The sequence below is a fragment of the Nymphaea colorata genome, chromosome 12 (assembly GCF_008831285.2).
Source record: "Nymphaea colorata isolate Beijing-Zhang1983 chromosome 12, ASM883128v2, whole genome shotgun sequence".
NCBI classification, from domain to species: domain Eukaryota; kingdom Viridiplantae; phylum Streptophyta; class Magnoliopsida; order Nymphaeales; family Nymphaeaceae; genus Nymphaea; species Nymphaea colorata.
In genome coordinates, this window is record NC_045149.1 from 15,685,706 (window position 1) to 15,707,130 (window position 21,425).

General features: G+C 40.6%; 2 protein-coding genes across 8 annotated transcripts; one reads left to right on the forward strand and one right to left on the reverse strand.

Annotated features, from left to right (window-relative positions):
* The first annotated feature begins 1,824 nt into the window (after positions 1 to 1,824).
* On the forward strand, positions 1,825 to 11,564 carry LOC116265766 (low-specificity L-threonine aldolase 1-like). 3 transcript variants are annotated; one of them, XM_031646648.2, is made up of 11 exons: positions 1,825 to 2,339; positions 3,155 to 3,261; positions 4,131 to 4,620; positions 6,945 to 7,056; positions 9,123 to 9,173; positions 9,342 to 9,413; positions 9,510 to 9,642; positions 10,081 to 10,139; positions 10,250 to 10,353; positions 10,931 to 10,997; positions 11,080 to 11,564. In XM_031646648.2, exons 3-11 carry the CDS (start codon positions 4,178 to 4,180, stop codon positions 11,110 to 11,112), a joined length of 1,074 nt encoding a protein of 357 aa, XP_031502508.1. In that variant the 5' UTR covers positions 1,825 to 2,339; positions 3,155 to 3,261; positions 4,131 to 4,177; the 3' UTR covers positions 11,113 to 11,564. The 3 variants fall into 3 exon arrangements, with proteins under 3 accessions (XP_031502508.1, XP_031502509.1, XP_031502511.1); XM_031646649.2 differs by lacking the exon at positions 3,155 to 3,261; XM_031646651.2 differs by lacking the exons at positions 1,825 to 2,339; positions 3,155 to 3,261 and adding an exon at positions 3,683 to 4,018.
* Positions 11,295 to 18,444, reverse strand: LOC116265764 (U-box domain-containing protein 4-like). 5 transcript variants are annotated; one of them, XM_031646646.2, is made up of 5 exons: positions 18,033 to 18,444; positions 16,340 to 16,606; positions 14,498 to 14,593; positions 12,384 to 14,348; positions 11,295 to 11,652 (listed from the first exon to the last, which is right to left on the reverse strand). In XM_031646646.2, the coding sequence occupies exons 3-5, from the start codon at positions 14,567 to 14,569 to the stop codon at positions 11,587 to 11,589; spliced, it is 2,103 nt and encodes a 700-aa protein (XP_031502506.1). In that variant the 5' UTR covers positions 14,570 to 14,593; positions 16,340 to 16,606; positions 18,033 to 18,444; the 3' UTR covers positions 11,295 to 11,586. The 5 variants fall into 5 exon arrangements, with proteins under 5 accessions (XP_031502506.1, XP_031502505.1, XP_031502504.1 ...); XM_031646645.2 differs by having other exon boundaries at positions 12,384 to 14,360; XM_031646644.2 differs by having other exon boundaries at positions 16,326 to 16,606.
* Between the last annotated feature and the right edge of the window lie 2,981 nt (positions 18,445 to 21,425).

Genomic DNA, 21,425 nt, shown 5'->3' on the forward strand with positions numbered 1-21,425 from the left:
GCAAAATGCCCACGAACGATGGATTTTAATCCTCGAACATTGTATCCACGGTGCATTTAATGAACAAGGGGGCGGGTAGGTAGGCGAAAAGGAAAGTAGTACTTGGGAAGGCCTTGAGTTGAGGACCATCCACCTAATTAGGCTGGGTTGGCGCCCACACCACTTGGCTACTTTGGTAGCAAGCAAGTGACACCAAATTTGAAACTTTTCAATTGGAAGCAAGTTTCAACTTTGCTTCCTCCTGCTCTGTGTACGGGCATCTACATGTGAACTTGCGTGCGTGAGCGTGTGTGTTTCTGTCGTGTTCGCGTGTTTGTGTTGATTTATAAATAGTCGAGTTTCCAAAGGTCTTCAATAATTTGGACGTAGAGGAAGGAGCTTCAAGACAGAATCTCCCAAGCTCAAAATATCCCGTTCAAAAACGGCAGAGTCATTGTCAAAGATTCAAATTTGGAATCTTCAGGCCATGCACGACCATTAAGATCGTCGTGGTCATCGCCAACATTTAGAAAGAACCAAAGAATTCACAGGCAACTAGCTTCTCGGGCAAATCCACAGGCACATATACAATCTAGAGCTTTCTTCCATTTAGAGAGACGGCTGAACCTTATAATTTACCGGCAGACCTGGTGGCTTAGTCATGACAAAGATGGTTAAGTTTCCATCTTTCAATCTTTGAAAAGTAATGTGTTTCAGCTTTGAGATGGGTACCACATGGCCAAAGAAGGCGACAATATGTTTTTGGAGCAGCAAGCACCGCACAGACGGACACAGGCGTCGTCTTTCTTATAGCCATCTCTCTCGCGTTCCTTTCTAGTTGGAAGGTCGGGGCCAAACTCTTGAACTCCAACACCGCCTTCTCCCACCTCCACTGATATTGGAGTTGGCGTCCCACTGATGTGGATTCTCATAAAGTTATTTAATAAACTACAGCACTCAAATGGTTAATCATGCTCCGTTAGATTAATGTTAATAGCTCCATCATTATATTATGTTACTTCTTCCCTATGAATTCTTCATTTAATCCTTATCTTTTACTGGCCGACAGTATGGTCGTTTGCTGGAATCACCTTTGTCACGTCACATGAGAGACCAATGTTTGAGCTTTCTTGCTTGGTTGCTGCCTAATTAAGATTTTAAATGAGCTAAATCTGTAAGATTATGCAACACGTCAAGTAGTTTATTGAATTAGCTTTTAAAGTGGTAGGTCAAATTCTCTCTCCCTCTCTCTCTCTAAAGGAACATTGGTTTGGATAACGTCTTCCTCAGTTCCTCGTCATCACTCATCATCCTTGTCATATCGTTACCTCAACAATTATCAATCCATCGTTCTCATATTTCCCTTGCGTCTTAGCTTATATATGATTTGCAAACCTGCCAGAATTAAATTTGGGTTAGAAATAAAGCGTTTTTGTTGGTCATGATTGATACGTATTCAGATTTGAATATCAACTAGATTAAGGTTCATTGCCCAAGCATGAACAAAACCCCTTTAGACCGAAAATTATGAAAAAAAAAATAATATGAACAAAACCACAAGCCCTCGTTCGGTAAAAGGCTGGACCCACGTCACAAAATTCAAGAAAACTAGGAAACGTAGCCAAGAGTAGGCTCATTCATTAAACTTTTTGCAAAAAATGCCGATACGTTAGTTTGCATTCAAAGGATAATTCTTTTGTTTCTTACGGCCGTGAAAATAAAAAAAAAAATTGATGCTCTCGGAAATCGAACCAACAACTCGCCATGTAGCAGCAGCAGGTTTCGCCGAGGCTACACTTCACGAACACACTAATTTTTGGGTTATTAACTTCGGAAAGGGAACGGGCAGCATCAGCCCTGACCTGGAAGCTCGAACCAATCTCTTTCATCCCTTCCCTTTTTTTCCGGTAGGCGGGGAGGGAAGCTCTTCCTTCCTCTCCCGATTCCTCCCCCTCCCCCTCCTTTGCTATAAAGGGGTCACCCGCTGGCTCCCTCGATGTCTCTCATTGCAAGAGTGCCAGAGTGCCCCTCCTACCCTCCCGTTTTATAGCGACGACGGTGGCCTCGCGGCACGCTCTTCGACGTCGGAATACGTGGAAAACTCCGGCCTAGGGTTTCCCACTCCGAGGTTTCATCTTCATAGTCCCGGTTCTCTTCGGAAAATACCCTTCTGATTGCCGTCGAAGCTATCTGAAACCATCTCTCTGGTTCTACGGGGTAAATGTTCTCCACGTAGACGAATTCGAAGTGGCAGAGCGTGGGGAAAGCGGAGGAGTCACGTCGGAAGATTTGACGGCTCATTTTGCGAGTTAGTGAGAGAAGGAGCGGCGGTTCTTTTCGCGGCTCAGAGACGGTCACAGGTGAGAGAGAGAGAGAGAGAGAGAAGCTGACTGTTGATTCTCATTGGTAATGGCTTAGGCGCTTAGCTAGTAGCCTTTGATAGCTTGGAAAATTTGTTGCCATTTCGGAGGCGGATTTCGATGTTTTCAAGATTCTATGCGGAAGCCATTTCAAGTTTTGCCGCGAATATCGGCGTGATGGAAATGCTCTTCTTTTGACCTATCGATTGCTTTTTCCTATAATCGCGTTTGTTTGTTTATACTTTTTCATTTGATTTTCTGCGTAACTTTGGGTTGGGCTTGTAAATTGCTACCGAGAACCTATGAAATTTTTTCGTTGAAAAGGAACAAAATCTTAACGAGACGAACCTGTGATGAGAATATGAAATGGACATACGGAACGGGTTGATTGAACGGGTTTTAAATCGTTGCTGGAATCATTCGAAGGTAACAGGAAGGATCCTAATTCCGAAGGAGTGAAAAGCAGAGCGTGTATCAGGAATCTTGATTCTCCAACGCGAGTTTGATTTTCCATCACTAGAATCCCAATTTTGTTGTTACGTCATTTTAAATTGACTCGGATATCATTTCCTTTATTGAGGCCTCCGATTTTTTTCATTTTTATCGATTGTTTGGTCTTCACAATAACATGACCTCACGTATCGCTTCTTCACAGAGCGCTTCTTCATGGTGCTTCTGGCTTTTTGAGGTTTTAAACCATTTATAAATGCTGGGCATGACGGAAAGACGGGGTTTCGACCCTCATTTTGCTTTTTGTTTTTCTGTCTCGCTCTCACGTTTCTTTTTGTAACCAAAAAAAGTTTTTCTTTTTCCAGGCTGAGTGACGTGTTGCGACTTGCAAGTACTGTTTATATCTTAAATCTGTGCAGAAAGGGCCCGTAAGCACCGTCCGTCGTTGCAGAGGCGGCATCAAAGTCCTCAGGTGGACTCTCTGTTTATCAATCTTCCCTTTTTATATGCTTTAGATTGCATCATCATCCACGATGTGAACGTTTCGTCCAACATACGTTCTTTATATGTCCATCCAGATCCTGGTCATTTGCGACATTACGTCTAGAGGACGCCCATCGATGGCTCGCTTCCACTCCGGCCACGATCCCGCTTGGGGATGGACGGTCTTTTGTGGGGAACGCGAATCTTTTATATATATATATATATATATATATATATATATATATATATAGAGAGAGAGAGAGAGAGAGAGAGAATATTACTAGGGGAGATCAAATAACTTTTCCTTGTCTTTCCTGTCCTGGCAAACCCTGTTGCTGAGGATGGTTTGCGTGTGTATAACAAAAAATTATGGTTCCATCAAGAAGACATTAGTTGACAAAAAATTGTGTGTGCGTGCGTGTGTGTGAGAGATACAGATGTTATATTTTTATTAAGAGGTAAGGGAAGGTAGTGCAGCGCTTGTGCTAAAAAAAGAGCTGCGAGAACTATCCCCTTCGATAAAACGATAAAAGGATGGGTAGGCCGTACAAGATTCCGAAAGAGTCGGGGAAATCTCTTTTCTTTTCCGAGCCATCTGTCGCACATGCGACAAAGAACGTCCCTTCTGGTGACTGAGATGAAGAACTCATGCCGGCCGTTCTCCCCACTTGATCTCACTTATCTTGGTGGGAGGGGTAAAGAGGCACTAGAATCTCTTCAACAAACAAGAGAACGAGCAAGGCTGGGTAACCAAATTTTCTGCTGTGGGAAAGAATTGATATGTCTGGTGTTTTTAATGTTATTTCGTTTTTGTGTCAATTTCAATAACTGTTTTTTCGAAATTGTTCATTGGAACAGGGATCTCAGAGGCTTCTTGATTTAAAGTCGGTCAATAAGCGGAAAAAATGGTGACTAAAATCGTGGACCTGAGATCTGATACGGTGACAAAACCGACAGAAGCAATGCGAGCAGCAGCGGCTAGCGCCATTGTGGATGATGACGTTTTGGGCTCCGACCCCACCGCTAGCCTTTTCGAGGCGGAGATTGCTGCTCTTGTGGGCAAGGAAGCGGCCTGTTTTGTTCCTTCGGGGACTATGGCCAACCTTATATGCGTTTTGGTTCACTGTGAGGTCAGAGGAAGTGAAGTCATCCTTGGAGACAAATGCCATATCAATGTATATGAGAACGGCGGAATCTCTACTATCGGAGGCGTTCATTCAAGAACAGTCCCGAACAATCCGGATGGGACGATGGATCTTGATTTGATTGAAGCAGCTATCAGGGACCCTCATGAAGAGCTTTACTACCCAACCACGAGGCTTATCTGTCTAGAGAACACTCACGCAAAGTAACGTTTTCCTCTCCTTTTCATGATCTTCTTGAATTATGCATGTTGTGGTTTGCAAAATATCACTGCCTATGATCCTTCCCCTGTGCCCTCACTTGTGTTCTTCACGACTTCTGTCGGTATGTAGTTACTGTCTGAAGTTATTCTTCTTCCCAGTTTTGGTAGTCTTTAAACGTCTTTATCCCCGGCATTTTTTTTCCGCGATTTCTTATGAAGTTACCTTTTCGAAATTTGTGTGGGATCTGATGCCTAGGACGAAGTCTACTTAGTATCTTTCTTTTTTTACCTCCTTTTTCCTCGGTCCCGTTCTTTTTCTTCTGTTTTTGTATTTTTCTTTTTGTGAGAACCACCTTCCATTGTGTCCCCTGCGGGGTCCCATTGTAGATTCTCCTTTGTTACCAGCCGTGACAGTTACTCACCTCCGGAGACTGCATTATTGGATATGAAATGCTATTCTCTGGGCCACACCTGCTTAAATAAAGGTTCATAGTCGTGGTTCCATTCTGGAAAAAGTACCTTCTAGTTGGAGACTTGCGCTCCGGAATTTGCAAACTAGGATGCTTCCTAGCTCGTGAAACAAACAGGCCCGTGTTTTGTCTTGATGCTCTGGCTGCTATTTTGTCACCGCATAGCAACATGTGGTGCTGGCGTAATGGATCGCCACCATAAGTTTTCAGGACACTGGTTCATATGTCTGTGGATGTGCCTTGCTGTTTATGTGGGATAAGAAAAACCTCATCGCATGCAAATGATATTGGCAAAAGAACAGAGGTAACTCCAAAACAGTGACATTGTGCACTTAAAAAATCGTTAAATCAATGTATGCTTCTGAAAAGTTGGAACATGGAAGATGCAAAGATAAACCAGATGTGATTGTGTCAGTGACCGTCCACTTTGCCGGTTAGAAATTCATGTTCAATACGTGGATGATGCAACTGGATGATACCGCTGATCTCAACAGAGATGTGTGAACATATGGAACAAGCCCTGATGCCATGAATTGATTTGACCTCCCACAGGTGGCTGCCATAAGCCAAAGCTCTCAGACCAAACGTGTCAGATATGGGATCCTAGATCCGCAGGTCCAAGCACCCCAATAATGGCTATTTCTGTTATGATGTGCAAGTGAAAATGTCATGAAAAAGATTCTTTATGGTCTCTATTGGCAGGAGAAACCCCATCACCTATAAATGATGATTGAGGGTAGACTGGTACGCTTTTCAGTACATTGAATTATCCTGGCTTGTGCTTCTGTTATTAACCCAGAATATCAGAATAGTAGGATACCTGCTTTTGGACCCTTCAATAACTTGTCTGACGAGGGAAAAATCCATTTTTTCATGTGTTTCTGTGTAAGTTTGAATTTTGGCTTTATAATGCTCTTCCTCCTTGGGACCTCGTATCTATGTTTTTTAGTGCTTTCCTATTTATTCACTGCACATGTTTTCTGTTCGATTTTGTGTAAATAGTTTCTGAATTGGTCTCTTCTGCTTTTGCCTTTTGTCTTTGAGGTCGTATTTGTGTTTAGTACTGCTGGCTTTGCTACTGCACTATTACTCAGAGTAGTTCTTGTTGGTACTTTTCCAGTTTCCTTCACCCCAGAACAACATATTTGTTATGTTATTGCCTTCCCTCAAACTGTGACGTGGATACTTATTTGCCCTTGTGGCTAACTGGCCTTATCTGTTTCTTTTCAAATCGCTAGTGGCCCCTGGTATGTAAATTTATCAAAGGTGCCAGCTAACTCAGAGTTCCTTAAAATCGATCCGATATGTTTTTTTTTTTATTGGAGTTAATGGTACTCTTCCCGCTTCTAGAAATAGTTTAATTTGTTTGTCTGCCAAATAGTTTGGCATATGCTTTTCCCTGCATCCAAGTAAGATGATAGACTTGCAGCCTGCTAGCTTAACATGTTGGTTCAACTAATAACCTCTAATTGTACAATTAGCTGGATGTCATTTGCATGTGCTTCATCTGTTGGGGATTACAGAATTTCATCGTAACTTACTAACGATTACACCAAGGAATGAAACAATCACATCCCATCAATGGATGTTGTTACTTTGAGGAATTTCTTTTGCACCGAGAGGTATCCCTTTCAAAATATAAGGATGGGACATTTTTGAACTTCATGACTCCATGTGTTAATATGATCAATCGAAATGATGGAGGTATGTGACTTAAAAAGTTACTTTAGACACAATTGTAAATGAGGTTACTATCTCTATGTTAAGGTGGAGGTCTGCTCTTGCAATTGTTTGTATGTTAGTCTGGCATTCCACGTAAATTAGTCACTATTCTTAATTTTGCCTCTTAAATTGCAGTTCTGGTGGTAGATGCATTTCTCTAGAATACACGGACAAGGTGGGAGAAATTGCAAAGAGGCATGCATTAAAGCTCCACATTGACGGGGCCCGCATTTTTAATGCATCAGTTGTAAGCTTTCTGTTTTTGTTGGTTTGATATAATACTTTGACTAGTTTATACTTTATACTTCTTTTAATTTCCGTTGAATAGTGTCTTTTTTTGCTAGAATTTCTGTGTTCAAAACCTATGCTTCAACTATTTTTATGCATCTCTAAAGCTATTTCTCGGTTTTAATTTCTAGTATATAATCGGTTCTTCTATTCTGTTGGAAGTGGTGCTTTGACCTGCTGTGATCATCACAAGCCCTTGTCTCTCAGTTAAATGAAGTGTGTGATGTAACTTGTTTCTGACAGGTCCAAAGTTAGATATGTAACATAACATTAAAAGATGCTTGTTTTAATATAAAAATTAATGAAAAATTTATAAAAATTTGAAAAAAATATAAAAAATAGGAAAAATGTTCCCTAGGAGAGAACATGAATTGCATTGACATAAGGTTACATAAGAAAACAACAACTAATGAACAGAAAATCCCAATTTAACAGAAACATAATGATCAAATTACATCATTAAATTGACTTAAAGTTCTTAGGAAATAAGTTAAGCATAAAACTTGAAGTACATGGAAATCCGAGTTCCTAGTAACAAAGTCTTTAGGCTAACCAAAGTAAGAGCAGTATTATTTGCATTTTCAAATAAGGACTTGATGGCTTCATTAAGTCTCTTGCTCTTTTAGGCTTCCAGTTTCCTTGCTTCATTGAGTTTTTGAAGTGGTGGTCATATAATTGATGTTGCTATTGCAATAGCCTCATCTTCAGATTTAGCAACTATCAGTTTTTTTAGTGTATCATCTTGATCTTCAGATTCAGGAACAATATTCGATAGAGGTAAATTTGGATAATCAATTTCAACCTTTGTCCTTCTTTAGGTGAGTTTCTCTCAGTGCTGTACTAACGTATCGTATCAAACGTAAAATACGATACGATACACCCCTGTATCGTACATTTACGATACGGTTACGATACGGCACGATACAAGTACGATACAGTAATTTTTATTGATTTTTTATTATTTTTTGAGAATTTTTTCTGATTTTTTTTAAAAAAAAGAAAATGATACGGTTACGATACGTTATGATATTTTACGATACAGCGTATCTTAAAGCAAGAACGATACGGTTTATGATACGCTTTTTACAACATTGGTTTCTCTGTGAATTATTCATGCAAATTAGGTGCCTTTTTCATATAAATGCATGGTGATGCAAAATACACTATTATCTTGGCTAATCAGATGCAGTTTAAACATCAAGGGTCCATCCTGCAGATGTTGATTGCAAAAAGAACGTGTGGTAGTTCTTATAAGCACATCTAACTGACAATATTGATCACAGGAAGGATCGCCAAATCTCCCAACTAAACCAGCCATCGTCAGATCTACTTCAAAAGTTGACGGAAATTGTTTGACAATCCTTGAACCAATCTTTTAAGAAAAAACATATGGCATAAGTCGAGAACTTCATAACTTTGATGCCAAAAAGTGTGAAAGACTTCTATCTTCAACACAAAATCGATCTCTCACACACAACATCACCCTCCAATCAGTGTTTTTCTTCTCAAACATACAAGACCTTCCTCACACACAACACCCTAAGAGTGTCAGAGTAGGGGATAAAAAACTTTTGAAGTCCAATATTGAGAAAGGGTCTGGCAACCCCCTTATTATCCACCAATAATGTATCGTACAACACAATGCATATCGTAGGCCAATACACATAAGACACCGCTGAAACTAGGTGCAGAAGTGTATCTTATTGCTTCTCGTCTTACCTACATTGCACAACCTAATGTATCATATGATGTGGTACATTGTGTACACTATTCTGACCTTTGTTAGCATTTGTCTTATCCTATTTATCTATATTTCTAACTGAGCTCCATTTGGCCTTTCCAAGTGCATGCTTGTTAGGACCTACATCACTGAATGGTGTGCGGATTTACTTGATTGTTATATTCCACATTACATAAGTTTATTGATCTGATATAAATCTGTTTTGTCTGCCTTGTTGTATGTTCATACTCTCTCTCTCTATCTCCCTCTCATTTTTCTCTGATATCAAAGGTTTCCAATATCAGGCATTGGGAGTTCCTGTTGACAGGCTTGTCCAAGCTGCGGACTCTGTGTCGGTACGAAATGACAATATTTCTCCATGTTGAATCTCTCTCTCTCAAACATTGTTCTTCAACTTGGATTTTGGAAATGTCAGATATTCTTCTTGTGATAGTAGTGTATCTTTGCGCTGCTGAGCTATCTGAATAGGTCTTTTCAGCTGTGTTTTTTAATGCACCGAACAGGTATGTCTATCCAAAGGTCTGGGGGCTCCAGTTGGGTCAGTAATTCTAGGCTCCAAAAGCTTCATTGTAAAGGTGCCTTCCATTATTCATTTAAATGTTTCTATTTCTAACAAGTGTTTTGATGATAGTAGCAATTGATACAGAGTACACCTTATGGATGTTCTGTAGGCAAAAAGGCTTAGGAAAACCCTGGGCGGTGCGATGAGGCAAGTTGGAATCTTATGTGCTGCTGCACGAGTTGCATTGAATGATAACGTCAGTAAGCTTGCAGAGGATCATCGGAAGGCCAAGATTTTAGCAGGTTTGACTCCTTACCTTGGTTTGCTGATTCTGGCGTACTCGTGCATAATTGTAACCTATGGAGGCTGTCGCAAATGTTTTGTGGCTTCCACACTAGAATCTGTAACTTGTTTGGTTAAAAATTGCCAAATTATGTGGTCAAGTATAGGTGGACTTTTTGATGCGGTCGTGCTGATCGCATGCAGGCATGCCATCTACAGCTATGATCCCTTTTGTTTCATTGTTTTCTCTGCCAGAAATTCTCAACTTTTGAAACTTTCATCCTTATAAATTGAACATGTACTGGTGAGTTTGTGCCTTGGCTGGGCCAGAAGGAGCGGAACGCTTTTTTAAGATACTTTCGACTATTGGAATTATTTCACCATCACGCAGGCAGATTGATGGATTGTAAATCCTCTTTTTATGTGGTTTCTCTAACGTCATGTTAATTCTCTTGCAGAGGGACTTAGTCGGATCAAAGGACTGAAAGTGAACTCGGCTTCTGTGGAGACAAATATTGTTAAGTCTCCTCATCCTCCCGGCCTTAGCTCTTTTCATGCTGTGTTATGCTGCTAAGTTTGGTTTGTGTGTGGATCCTAACATCTACTCTCTGTGTTTTAAACAAATAGGTCTTTTTCGAGATCCTGGAAAGCTCAAACATTTCAGTAGAAAAATTCTGTAATTTCTTGAAAGAGCACGGCATACTTGTGATGGCAGTGGACACTTGCAGCAGGTACGAACTCCTCCTAAGAACCTTAGCTATAGCTTTGGTTTTCGGAGTCTGCCAGTGGTTGTTTAGTTTCTTTTCATCTCCCAAAACCGGATTAGCTCCATCCCTTTTGACCATGTTCCTTTGCTTTTAAACTGCGAACTGCCTGTCATTCAACCAATGTCCCCAGTTAAAAATTCTTTTGATTCTCCATTGATTGCAAAATGGTCCCGGCCGTGTGGACTTTGTTACAAAACAATATCTGCCGTTAGCCTTTTATAGAAGAATAGTCTGAATACCTTTTTGTTAACCATTTTTAAAACGATTTCTGAGGTTTACGGCCATCCGCCTTCCTGGACTACCTCTGCAAAAAGTAAAAAATACATCAAAATAGCTGTCTTACCTTAAAACCACTTCGTTGAAACCGAGTTTGTTTCAGAACTCTTTAGGTGAAACTTGTAGAAGGGTTATAGGTAGGGAACGTTTGCAGCTGTTAATGTCGTTACTAACGTAACGTTTATTTTACCAATGTTGACTGTTCAGCCTTGTGTTTCCATAGCCCATGTGTTTCATACACTAGTATTTGTTTCATTTTTTGCAGTATTAGGGTGGTTTTACACCACCAGATCTCGGAGAGTGATATCCACTACACGCTCTCGTGCATTCAGGTGTGTAATATCAAATAATGTAGTTACTGTAATCAAACATATGTTTCTGGAACTGAAGGAGTGCCTTATTTGGAACGTGCAGCTACTGTTTCCACAATATTTGGTTGGAAACTAAGGTGAAGAGAAGGGCATATGGGCATCATCTATGTAAATAAATACGCTCCATCATATGTCAGTTTCAGAGTGGAAGCAAGGACACTACGACGCACACGTCCCATTATGCCTGCTAGATGTTTTTAAATCTCTCTTTCTCTCTCTCTCTCTCTCTCTCTCTCTCTCTCTTCACACCAAGATGTATGGACATGAATTTCCAACTAGCCTCCTTATGCAAACATGCAACAGTTACACAGAAAAACATACTCCAATCTCGGGTGTGTGCGTGTGGAGAGAGGGAAAGTTATATACATCAGAAATGAAACGCCATTCGAACTACAACAAATCTCACCGCCTGACGGGCTGCATCGCAAAATTAGGACGGCAATGATAGGCATGTTGCAGCGGTGAAAAACGATAACTGAAGATGAAATAAATCTCACTGAACAGACGCAGATATGAACTTGGAGACTGCTTAACTCATGTAGCGATCATCTTATTGCTTCCCCTTGCCCATTTTTCCCTCTCTTTGGTTCCTAAAATGACTGAGGATCTGTTGTGCCTGCAGAAGCCATGAACCTTGTCTTAGTTTGGTACTTCCGAATCAGAGGCTTAACAGCCCATAACAGACGCAGCGACAAAGATGTGCATGCAACTTCTTTACCAGCTTAGCTTCTTTGAGTTTTAGTTGTAGAATACACACGGAGCAGAGAAATGCATTTAGCATATTTCAGTTAATTGACTCAGTTAAGTAGAAAATGAAAATGATCAACTAACTCAATAAACTTAACGAATTTGGTAACTCATACGAAAGCTTGACAAGCCGTGAAGATGCACTAACACTGTCAGAAACCCGATGTTACAAGAAACAAGTATTTTTAAAACTAGATTTGTTACTAAAACGAGTTACCTAACAGGTTCCTTGTGTCGTGCAAATGGGCCAGTAGTTGGTCAACAGAGAGGGGAACCTACTTTGTCTAAGTGAGCTCATTTTTTATATTTTTCCATGGCCAAGCGGGGGTTAAGCAGGCTTCTACCAATCTATGCAAAAAGATGAACCCTGGGTGTCAAATTCTTGACCTCCTCCAACTCGAAATTCTTAAGCGGACTCCCTAGCCAGGTGTACGGTGCTCTTGTTGGCATGCAGCTAGAACATGCCTTCCAAATTCATTGGCCTTGATACTAGAGTTCTGAAATGGAACGACCAATTTTTTGACTTGGTCGTCCAACTCAATCTGCATGGTGTTTTAAGGCTACTCTATGGAACATGAAAATCATGGAAGAACACATTACCTTCTCTTTTGCTCTTGGTGTGCCTGACTGAGATAACGCAACTAGTGGGGGCACAGCTCCTTCCTGCAACACCAGGCTGGAGTAACTCTGGCTATTAATGCAGAGCTGCAACAAGGCCGCAGCTGCATTCTCTTTACCCCTTTGAGATCCAAACTCAACAACCTCCACTAATGCTGGAATCCCACCCTCCTCGCAAATAGTTGATCGGCCTTCTGGGGTCGTTGATAGATTTGCCAGAACGGCAACAGCTTTATCAATCATTCCTGCTTCTGGATCCATCATCAACTCCACAAGGAACTTGACGGCACCTGCCTGGATTATGCGTGCTTTGTTCTCATGGAAGATGGATAGATTAAAGAGTGCAGTGGCTGCATCTTTCTTTCCTCTAAGGGTTCCTTTACCAAGAAGTTCAACCAAAGGACGGATAGCACCAGATCTCCCAATCTTGGCCTTGTATTCCTCCATAACTGAGAGGCTAAACAAAGTTGCAGCAGAGTTTTCCTTGGCTTCAGAATTTCCTGTCTTCAAGATATGAATGAGAGGTTCAATCACACCTGCTTCTGCAATTCTACATTTGTTTTCATCATTTATCGATAAGTTCAGAAGTGCTGTCACTGCATTTTCCTGTGTCTTTTTATCTTGAGAATATAATAGAGAAACTAATGGAGCTATAGCTCCACATTCTGCAATCATTATCCGGTTTTCCATATTATACTTTGCCAAAAGCCGAAGCTCTTCTGCTGCTGCCGTTTGTGATCCAATTGATTGACTATGAAGTCCTTCAATCAATTTTTTAACATGTTCAACAGTTGTTGAAGCTGAGGCATCCTCACGTCTGTAAGATGGAAGTGAAGATGCATGCTTTCGAGGAACAGTACTATCACCAGCCTGTGCCCGGTTTCCTGAACTATGCACTCGTCCAGGCAACCAAGTGGGGGAAACATGACGGAAAGATGTAATTTCTCCAGAGGCCTCATTGCTATCGTGCTTGCCTGAAAACCTGGTTGCTTCATTTGAATCTTCTGTACCCACTGCATGATTATACTCAACGCTAGAAATGGCACTTGACAGTGAATCAGTCCGGCTATGATCACTAGATTGGTCACATGATGAGAGGTTGCTGGGTTTACTTTCTGACACCACCACACTTGGAATTTCACAGCGCATGCCATGACTCCCTTTCCTTCTTTCTGTAAAGGAGTTTCCATTTTGAAACGATACAGTGCCATCTTTCTGAATTGACATGTTCCTAACTCCTTGAGAAATTGAAATGTGATCACTCAAGACTTCATTGCTGCCAAAGTACTGATTGGCTGTATACAGGGCCTCATCAGACCTAACACTCCTATTGCGTGGAAGGGTTTTACTATCTGGAGAATCCAAGACTGTTGAAGGAGCATAAGGGTATGAATGCTGGTGATCTACTGACATGAAGGAAGGGGGAAAAAGAACATTGTTCATCTCACACCAATTCAGAATAAGTCCCTTAACTGTGTCATTAGGAATGAGATCACAGTGAGCAAGTGACTGGCATGTCTTCGGGCAAGTTCTTAAGCCATAGTCAAGCCACTTCTGAATGAAAGCCCTTTCAAATGTTTGTCCGGAGGCCACAATAACTGGATCAATCATCAACTCCATTGACAATGGGCAGCAAAAATATGCAGGAACTGCCCTGCCATCAGTAAGCCTGGATTTATTCAAACTGATGCAATCACGAATGTGGCTGACAAGGACAATAATCTGATCAAGATAGTGTATGTCTGTTCTTTCTTTTGTTAATTCAGCCTTCTCCTTTTCCTTCTCCAAAGCAACACTTTCCCTGAATAACTCCTGGTTAGATGCCAAACCAAGCAGTTCCACAATTTTCATCAAATTATCTGATCGGGGTCTGAGATTGTCTCTCTGATCTCTCAGAGCTTCTTCGATGAATTCTGATGCTTGTCCCTGTTCCATACATTGAAGTTCCTGCATACAGTGCTGACACAATTCAAATTCTATCAGATGCCACTTGTATGCAACCAGTCCTAAAGCTGTAAAAACCAGAAAAAATCAAAGTTGATATGCACAAGAAAAGCATATGAAAAAAATAAACATTAAAGATAATTCTATAATACCTCAATTGCAGGAGAGATCAGCAATCTGTTCAGTACACAACAAATTCCCAGACAACTTTTTTGGACCTTCATCACCAGTGGCTCACTTCTTAAGACCTGGGCAAAAAATCTTCTAGTCAAGAGCTACTTCATGATTTTGGGGACAAGGGCTAGCTTATGATGTAGAGAGGTTTCACAAACAAAAGATACACTGAGACGTGAAGCTTTTTACATCTTTCTCTAATGAACTCATGTAACTAGGCACATATGTTTCTCAAATGCACCATCAGACGTTGCATACTGGAAGCAGGAACTGCAAGCATGCAGATGCTGGAAAGGGAAAAATAACCACCCAGCACCAGATACTATACAAAGTTCACGATCTACCACCTCATGCTAAGAAAATGGAACAGTTAAGAAAATGACGGGTCAATTTTAGTTTATAATTTATATGTGCTATGATGCAATCCTTTCACATGATCATATGTTTATTCTCCTTTCTTAGTAGCCATTTGGATCTCATCTTCATCTTCATTACTGCATTCAAGTATAAAGTTCTATTCTCCTTATGGGTGTGGGTGTGGGTGTGGTGTTCTACTCGGCTCGGACACAGTGTCAGGTAAAGTCAATGGATTCAAGTCTATTTTTGCCCAGATATGGACCCAGTCAACCTTGACCAAGTTCAGTTCTGCCCCCCTTTTTGGGTTAAATAAAAACCAATGGGGACTCTTCCTCCTCTTCATTTTCAATTTGCAGGCCTGAGAATGCTCCTTTGAATGCTTCTTTTGCACAGTCGTCTCTCTCTCTCTCTCTCTCTGTGTGTGTGTGTGTGTGTGTGCTTATGTCTGTGTGTAATGTTTCAGACTGAAATTTGCAAAAGATTTTCATGTTCTCCCAAGATGTTTTTATTTTTAAAAGTATTTCTATCTTATAAATTTTTTTTCAAAAAATAAATTTCATTCTGTCAGCGAATTGAATGTTTCGTTGAATGCAAGTATTTATAATGTATTTTTTCCTGTTTCCTGAAGAAAACAGAGTTGCGAATTGTGGTGTTGTTTTTTCAACCTTTTATTTTCTGCACTGCTGTGACTGTGTTGATCTTCTCATTTTCCGTAATGCAAATTATCCTATTGTTGAATGATGCATTTAAGTTTTTTAATTGGTTTATCTTGTTGTCACAAGCAAGGCAAACTTAAAAAAACAAAACAAAGAATGAAGATAGGAGGTTTAACTAGCCCAAAAATATATATGATACCTTCCAATATAATAAGCTGCAAACCTCTGCCCCGTCCAACCTCTCTCTGTCTCTCTCTCTTTGGAGCCCATCATATTACAAATGACGAGAGGATGGGTTATTCATGTTATATTTGATGACCAGACACTAACTGAAATCTAAGAGTGACAATTCTAACGATCCCCTGGGGTAAGAATAGAGATAACGCCTAAATCCAGTTTGCACGTAACAAGAATTACCCCACTACCACATCAAATGTTACAAGTCTTGGATACAACCAATGAACGAGGTTTAACCAAAGATGCGATATGGGAAAAAGCAAACAATGATAACTACATGAGGTGTCTATGCAGTGACTGGGATTACTCTGAAGGAATGTACATAAACTGAATGCAGTTGACACAGCATTCCTAAATGAGGCACTTCACTTTTTAAAGGAATAAACAGATGATGGCAATAGCAGCAACTCATCAGTGATTTTCTCGACAATGCTAGCATAACACACACAATTTTCTAACATATAGTTATTCAAGAATTGCTTTCCCTACTGTGAAGCATTATATATAGAAGCAAGCTCCAGGTTGGCAAGCATAAAGCAAGTGAAATGGGACATACATTTAATATCTTACTCATTTTGGGATTCCAGTTTTCAATGACATCCCTGGCCTCATTAACCACCAAATCCAATTCCTCAAATTCCACAAGTAGCTCCTCTGAGTGTACGTTGGACTCAATGGCCTCATCAAGCACTGGCCTCAAAAGCTTCAGAATGTCAACTATCTTTCTGTAGTCTTTCTGAAGTGGGTCTAGTTTCATCATGGTCTGACAGGCAACTAAATGAATATATCTTGAAATACTGTTGACTAGAGCTTCACCAGTCATATTTCCCATCAGACCTGTTCCAAAGACGCAACATGACAGTAGTGGCAGGACAATATCAGAACAACCTTATGAATGAAGAAACAATGCAAATGCATGCAACTAATCATGCACATGCACCACCACGAATGCATGCATGTGTAAAAGCACAAATTCATGCAGACAGTTTCTGAAACAGCTCGTGCAAAAGTTCTTAAGATGAATATAGCAGTGTAAGTGAAAATTACTATACACGTTTGTGCCACTTGAACAGTCATAGTAGACAGATCACCTAAATCAGATTAATCCCATAGTTTCTTAAAATTAGTAAAAAAAAAAAATACAACATTGAAACTTCTATTGCTTTATGCAAGCTCATAACTACATCACCTTCTTTAGCTTGAAAGCTTTCCTTCTGAGCATACGAAAGATTTGCTGAAACCAACTAAATCTTCGAAGTGTAATTTTCAAAAGCGTCGGGCTATCAAATATCAAACCCTTCCTCTTAAACATTATCAAGATTGACATTCAAGCTATTTATCCAGTTAATATATTATATCTTGAATTTAATTTAAAGCTATTTATGACCAAAATACTGCAGTTCTGCTTTCCAAAACCTTCGTTCTTGATATACGATGGATCTACATCATTTAACAAAATTTTCAAATTTTAATCAACTCTCTCAAACTCACCAAGAATCAGACCCTCCAACCCCATCAAGACAACTCAAATCTTTGCCTATACTTTTCTGAAACCACTTCATGGCTAGTCACGCCAATCGACATAAAGAATCAGGTAAATATTATTGATCGAATTCTTCAGGCATAGCTAGTTATATAAGGTTAAGAAGGACTGAGGTAGCTTGACGCAAGGTAAGTAAACCATGAAGGCAAAAACACAAGTAATTAGGAGTCATCGGAACATTTTACAGTCATCCCGAAAACATAGGTTAGTCAAAAGAATGGACAACGTTTCACATACACCACACTGGAAGACATCGATGATTACTGTAAAAAGCCCATCTAATCGTTGAAGAGTCCCAAAAATAAACTAAAAGCAAGTCTCGTTTTGTGAAAATGTACAAACCACCAATCCATCTTTCTCATTCATTGTTCAAAACCCTCTACATAGCATAACTCCCCAAAATAGAACCCCCAGAGAGAGAGAAAGAGAGGGAGAGAGAGATAGAGAGATAAACTAAAATCCAACCAAGTCTATGAGACCAAGATTGATGGACAATCACACCCGATGAGAAAACTAGCATAAAGATCGGTAAGCTTCCCCGGTTACCAAAGGAATTAGACATGACACTGTGCGCATTGAAGACTACCAGAAAAGGGAAAGAAATAAAATGGATGTCGATCCCGATTCGTCAGTTTCGAGAATCTAGCTAAAAAAGCTAGTGGGTCTCAAATCTTTCCACCTTAAACATCAAAAATTGACAAAAGATGCAGGATTTTATACCTTTTGAAACTTGCAGAAGCCAAGGATCAGACAATGCCCGACAGCTCCCTGCAACCAAACTTCCTTCTTTGCAAGAATACCATGTGTCCGCCTCCTTTCATTATTCTGACTCAGCAACCAACTCCATATACCCCAATTCTCTCTCTCCAGAGGCGCACACACACGCACACACAGAGAGAGAGAGAGAGAGAGAGAGAGAGACAGACAGACAGACAGAGAAACAGAGAGAGAGAGAGAGAGAGCAACCAGGCACCGCAGTGAGATAGTCCCCCAGAACAGGAGATGCTTTACTCGATATATATTTGGGAATATTGTTGTTGTTGCAGGTAGATAGTTTCGGTGGCTTGCGGAAGCGATGAACAGACAAAACTCAGGCCACTTCTCTTTCTAAAACTGCAAGAAGCTAGGGAATGGAAGGAACCATAGGTATTGCCCTTCATGGGGGGAGCAATGTAGACAAATACCAAACTACCCTCATTGATAGCTTTGTTAAACTGCCCTTCCATTGCCTCTTACTCTTTTTTTTCTGTTTTTTTTTTCTTGCCTTCGTTTGGAGTAAATGGCTGATCTGTAGGGTGTCGATTACCATATGGACAAGGACATCCAAGATGAAAAAGGAAAAACATGCAACATTTGTAACACCAACCCACTGAACACATTTCCTTCCGTGAAATAATGAATCATTGGTCTTCATCATCTTAATATTAAGAAAAATAATTGACATGAACTCGAGATCATTCTAGTCAACCATTGAAGCAAGACTGTCATCTTCTGCTTAAGTCACTTTAATTAACAATCTGCTTGTTCTTCAACTTGAAAGGAGGGAGTAAAATATATTTCTTAAACGACTTTTTAGAGAACAGAAGGGTTAAAGACTGACCACCTTTTCTTTCTTCCCTTTTTTTTCTTCTTTTCTTTTTGCCCTTTTATCATCATCGCCGTGTCCTGGTTGGCATCTCCCATGTCCCCATTTTCTCAACGCTGCCTTTACTACCCCAGCTTTTATTGCGAAATTTCATGATATCGAAACCAGCCAATACGACTCACTCCCCGTGTCCCCATCCGACCTCTCAAGTCATCATCACCTTAAAGGATTAAGCGTGAGGTGCAGTTTCTCGCCTGCGATTAAAAATAGTGGACTTAGTGTTCTGCATTAACTCAAATTTTTGTGAAATGAATACGACGAATGGAGGACCATACTGTAGCTTTGTGTCCAAGGCCATTAAGACACTGGGTAGATCCAATTCCTCCGCCGCAGCTGGGTCTTCTCTTCTTTTTCTGTTGAAATGGCAAGCTGTATCTGATTGAAACCGAACTCTTGCATCGAATCCCTGACCTCGTACTACTTGAACGTCTTGGATTTTGATATCTTAACCAGATTGATGGATCTCCTGTCGGCAAGGTTGGTAGCCCACGTGGGTTCTGCAGACCGCAGGCCAGGAGTAGGGATGCAGAGAAAGGCGATGTCCAAGACACTGTACAGGTACCTCTTAATTATTACCCTTTAAGTTGTTCCCGTCAGATTTCACCATGTCTATCTGATCTGGTGTGGTGTTGACAAGACCGGGAATTTGAGTTGTTTTCCTCCTTCTGTAGTAATGCACTTTTCTAGTTCCTCAGTTTCGGCTGTTTTCATGAACACTGAGTATTTAAGTTGCTGTAAACTAATAGGATAAGCACCTAAAGAGTTCATATTGGCGCTTTAGATTCTATGGTCAGACTTGTTTCATGTCAACCAAAAATTTTGGGATATGAAGGGGAGCTGTACATAGAACTCATATAAGTATATTATACCGACCCTGCGTCACGGTATACGAGGTGGGTTTTGCTTAAAGTCTCCAAAGTAAAGCAGGCCCACATTATTTGGTGGGTGCAACTTCAATTGGAAAGATTCGTAAGACGTTTTAAAATACATAGTGTGACGATGAACACAAGACCCATCAAGTCGAACACCCAAACAAAAAAGGAAAAGAAAGAAAGAAAAATTATTTTTCCTGCTATGAAAAAGCAGGATCCAAATTTATGACCTGGACATGCTTTAACTCTTTGGTTTGTAGTTTTTGCCAATGGGGAGGCCCTTTTTTTTGTGGACTTCAACGGCACTTGCTTAGTGGTACTCATTACGTGAACTTGGGGTGCCAATATGTTTTTACAGAGGTCCATTCTGCTACCTAAAGTTGAGGCAGGGTCAAAGCCACGGATCAGTGCAAGTTGCTTCGTAACAATTACTGGAACCAGCCACATTCCACGGACAGCAAAAAGAAATAGCGATTGAGAGAGAGAGGGGATCCATCCTCTTGAAGCTTTGGATGATAAAGTTCTCTTCCCATGAACAGATCATGTGCTGGTTCAAATTGGCTCCAAGTAAAGGACGGCGCTTGATGTTGAGAGCAGCAATGCAATGCTTAGTGGGGCCCTGATATGTGGTTGTGATTCACAACATGGGGAACTTCCCTTTTTAATCGTAACGCACCATCAAGGCATTTGACCATCTTCCGGCGTCATACATAATGGCCATGACATGATGGCCCCCTCTCTCCCCCCACCCCTTCCCCCCTCCGAATCCATCGATTTACAAGAGCTCTTTTCTTACATGATCATTCTGATACGAAGCAGAGTATAATCGAAATACACCAACGACTACTGTGGTTGAATTTAGGTCCATTCCTCTAGAAGCGTGTGAAGCTGGATAAGAAGAAGAAAAAAAAGATGCTGAGTGTGAAACTATTTTTAAAGATTCATTCTTTCACTTTTTTCTATGCTTCAGCAACTTTTTTCACTCGATGCGGTTCATGTTTCCTTCTACGTTTAGAGAATCACTAATTACTACCACATTGGAAGCTTGGAAGTCAGCGTCTAAATTTCTCCGTTTCGTCAAGGCCTTCGTCAGCAATAGGCGAAGGATTTCTTGATGGTAGTCAACTGCTGCAGCAAAGAAGGGTAGAAGCATTTTAAAATCCTCCCACCCCTGGTTACGTATTTCTTCAAGCTGACCCCATCCTCTACCAAAAAAATATAGCTGGACGCCATGACAACCTACCAAGAATTGATTAGAGACTTTATCTGCAAAAAAATGAGCAGAACCAATTCGAGAAGCAACTCCAAGCGCCAACTTGTGTCCCCATTATTGGACGGAGTTGCTTAACAAACTTGTCCTTTCTCAGGTTCACAGCCATTTTCAAATACATTCATCATTTGGCCAAACAGATATTGTTCCATCTGAAACCAGAAATGCCTGCCTACCACACAGTAATTTGTCACAGGGCACCCAATCATTTCTCTGGAATATCCGTTTCAATTTAAATTGGTAACGGCCTCCTCAAATCTGCAAACAAGATGAAGAAATCTCTACCACAGTTGAATGACATGAACCCAATTTCGGTTTGTAACTGC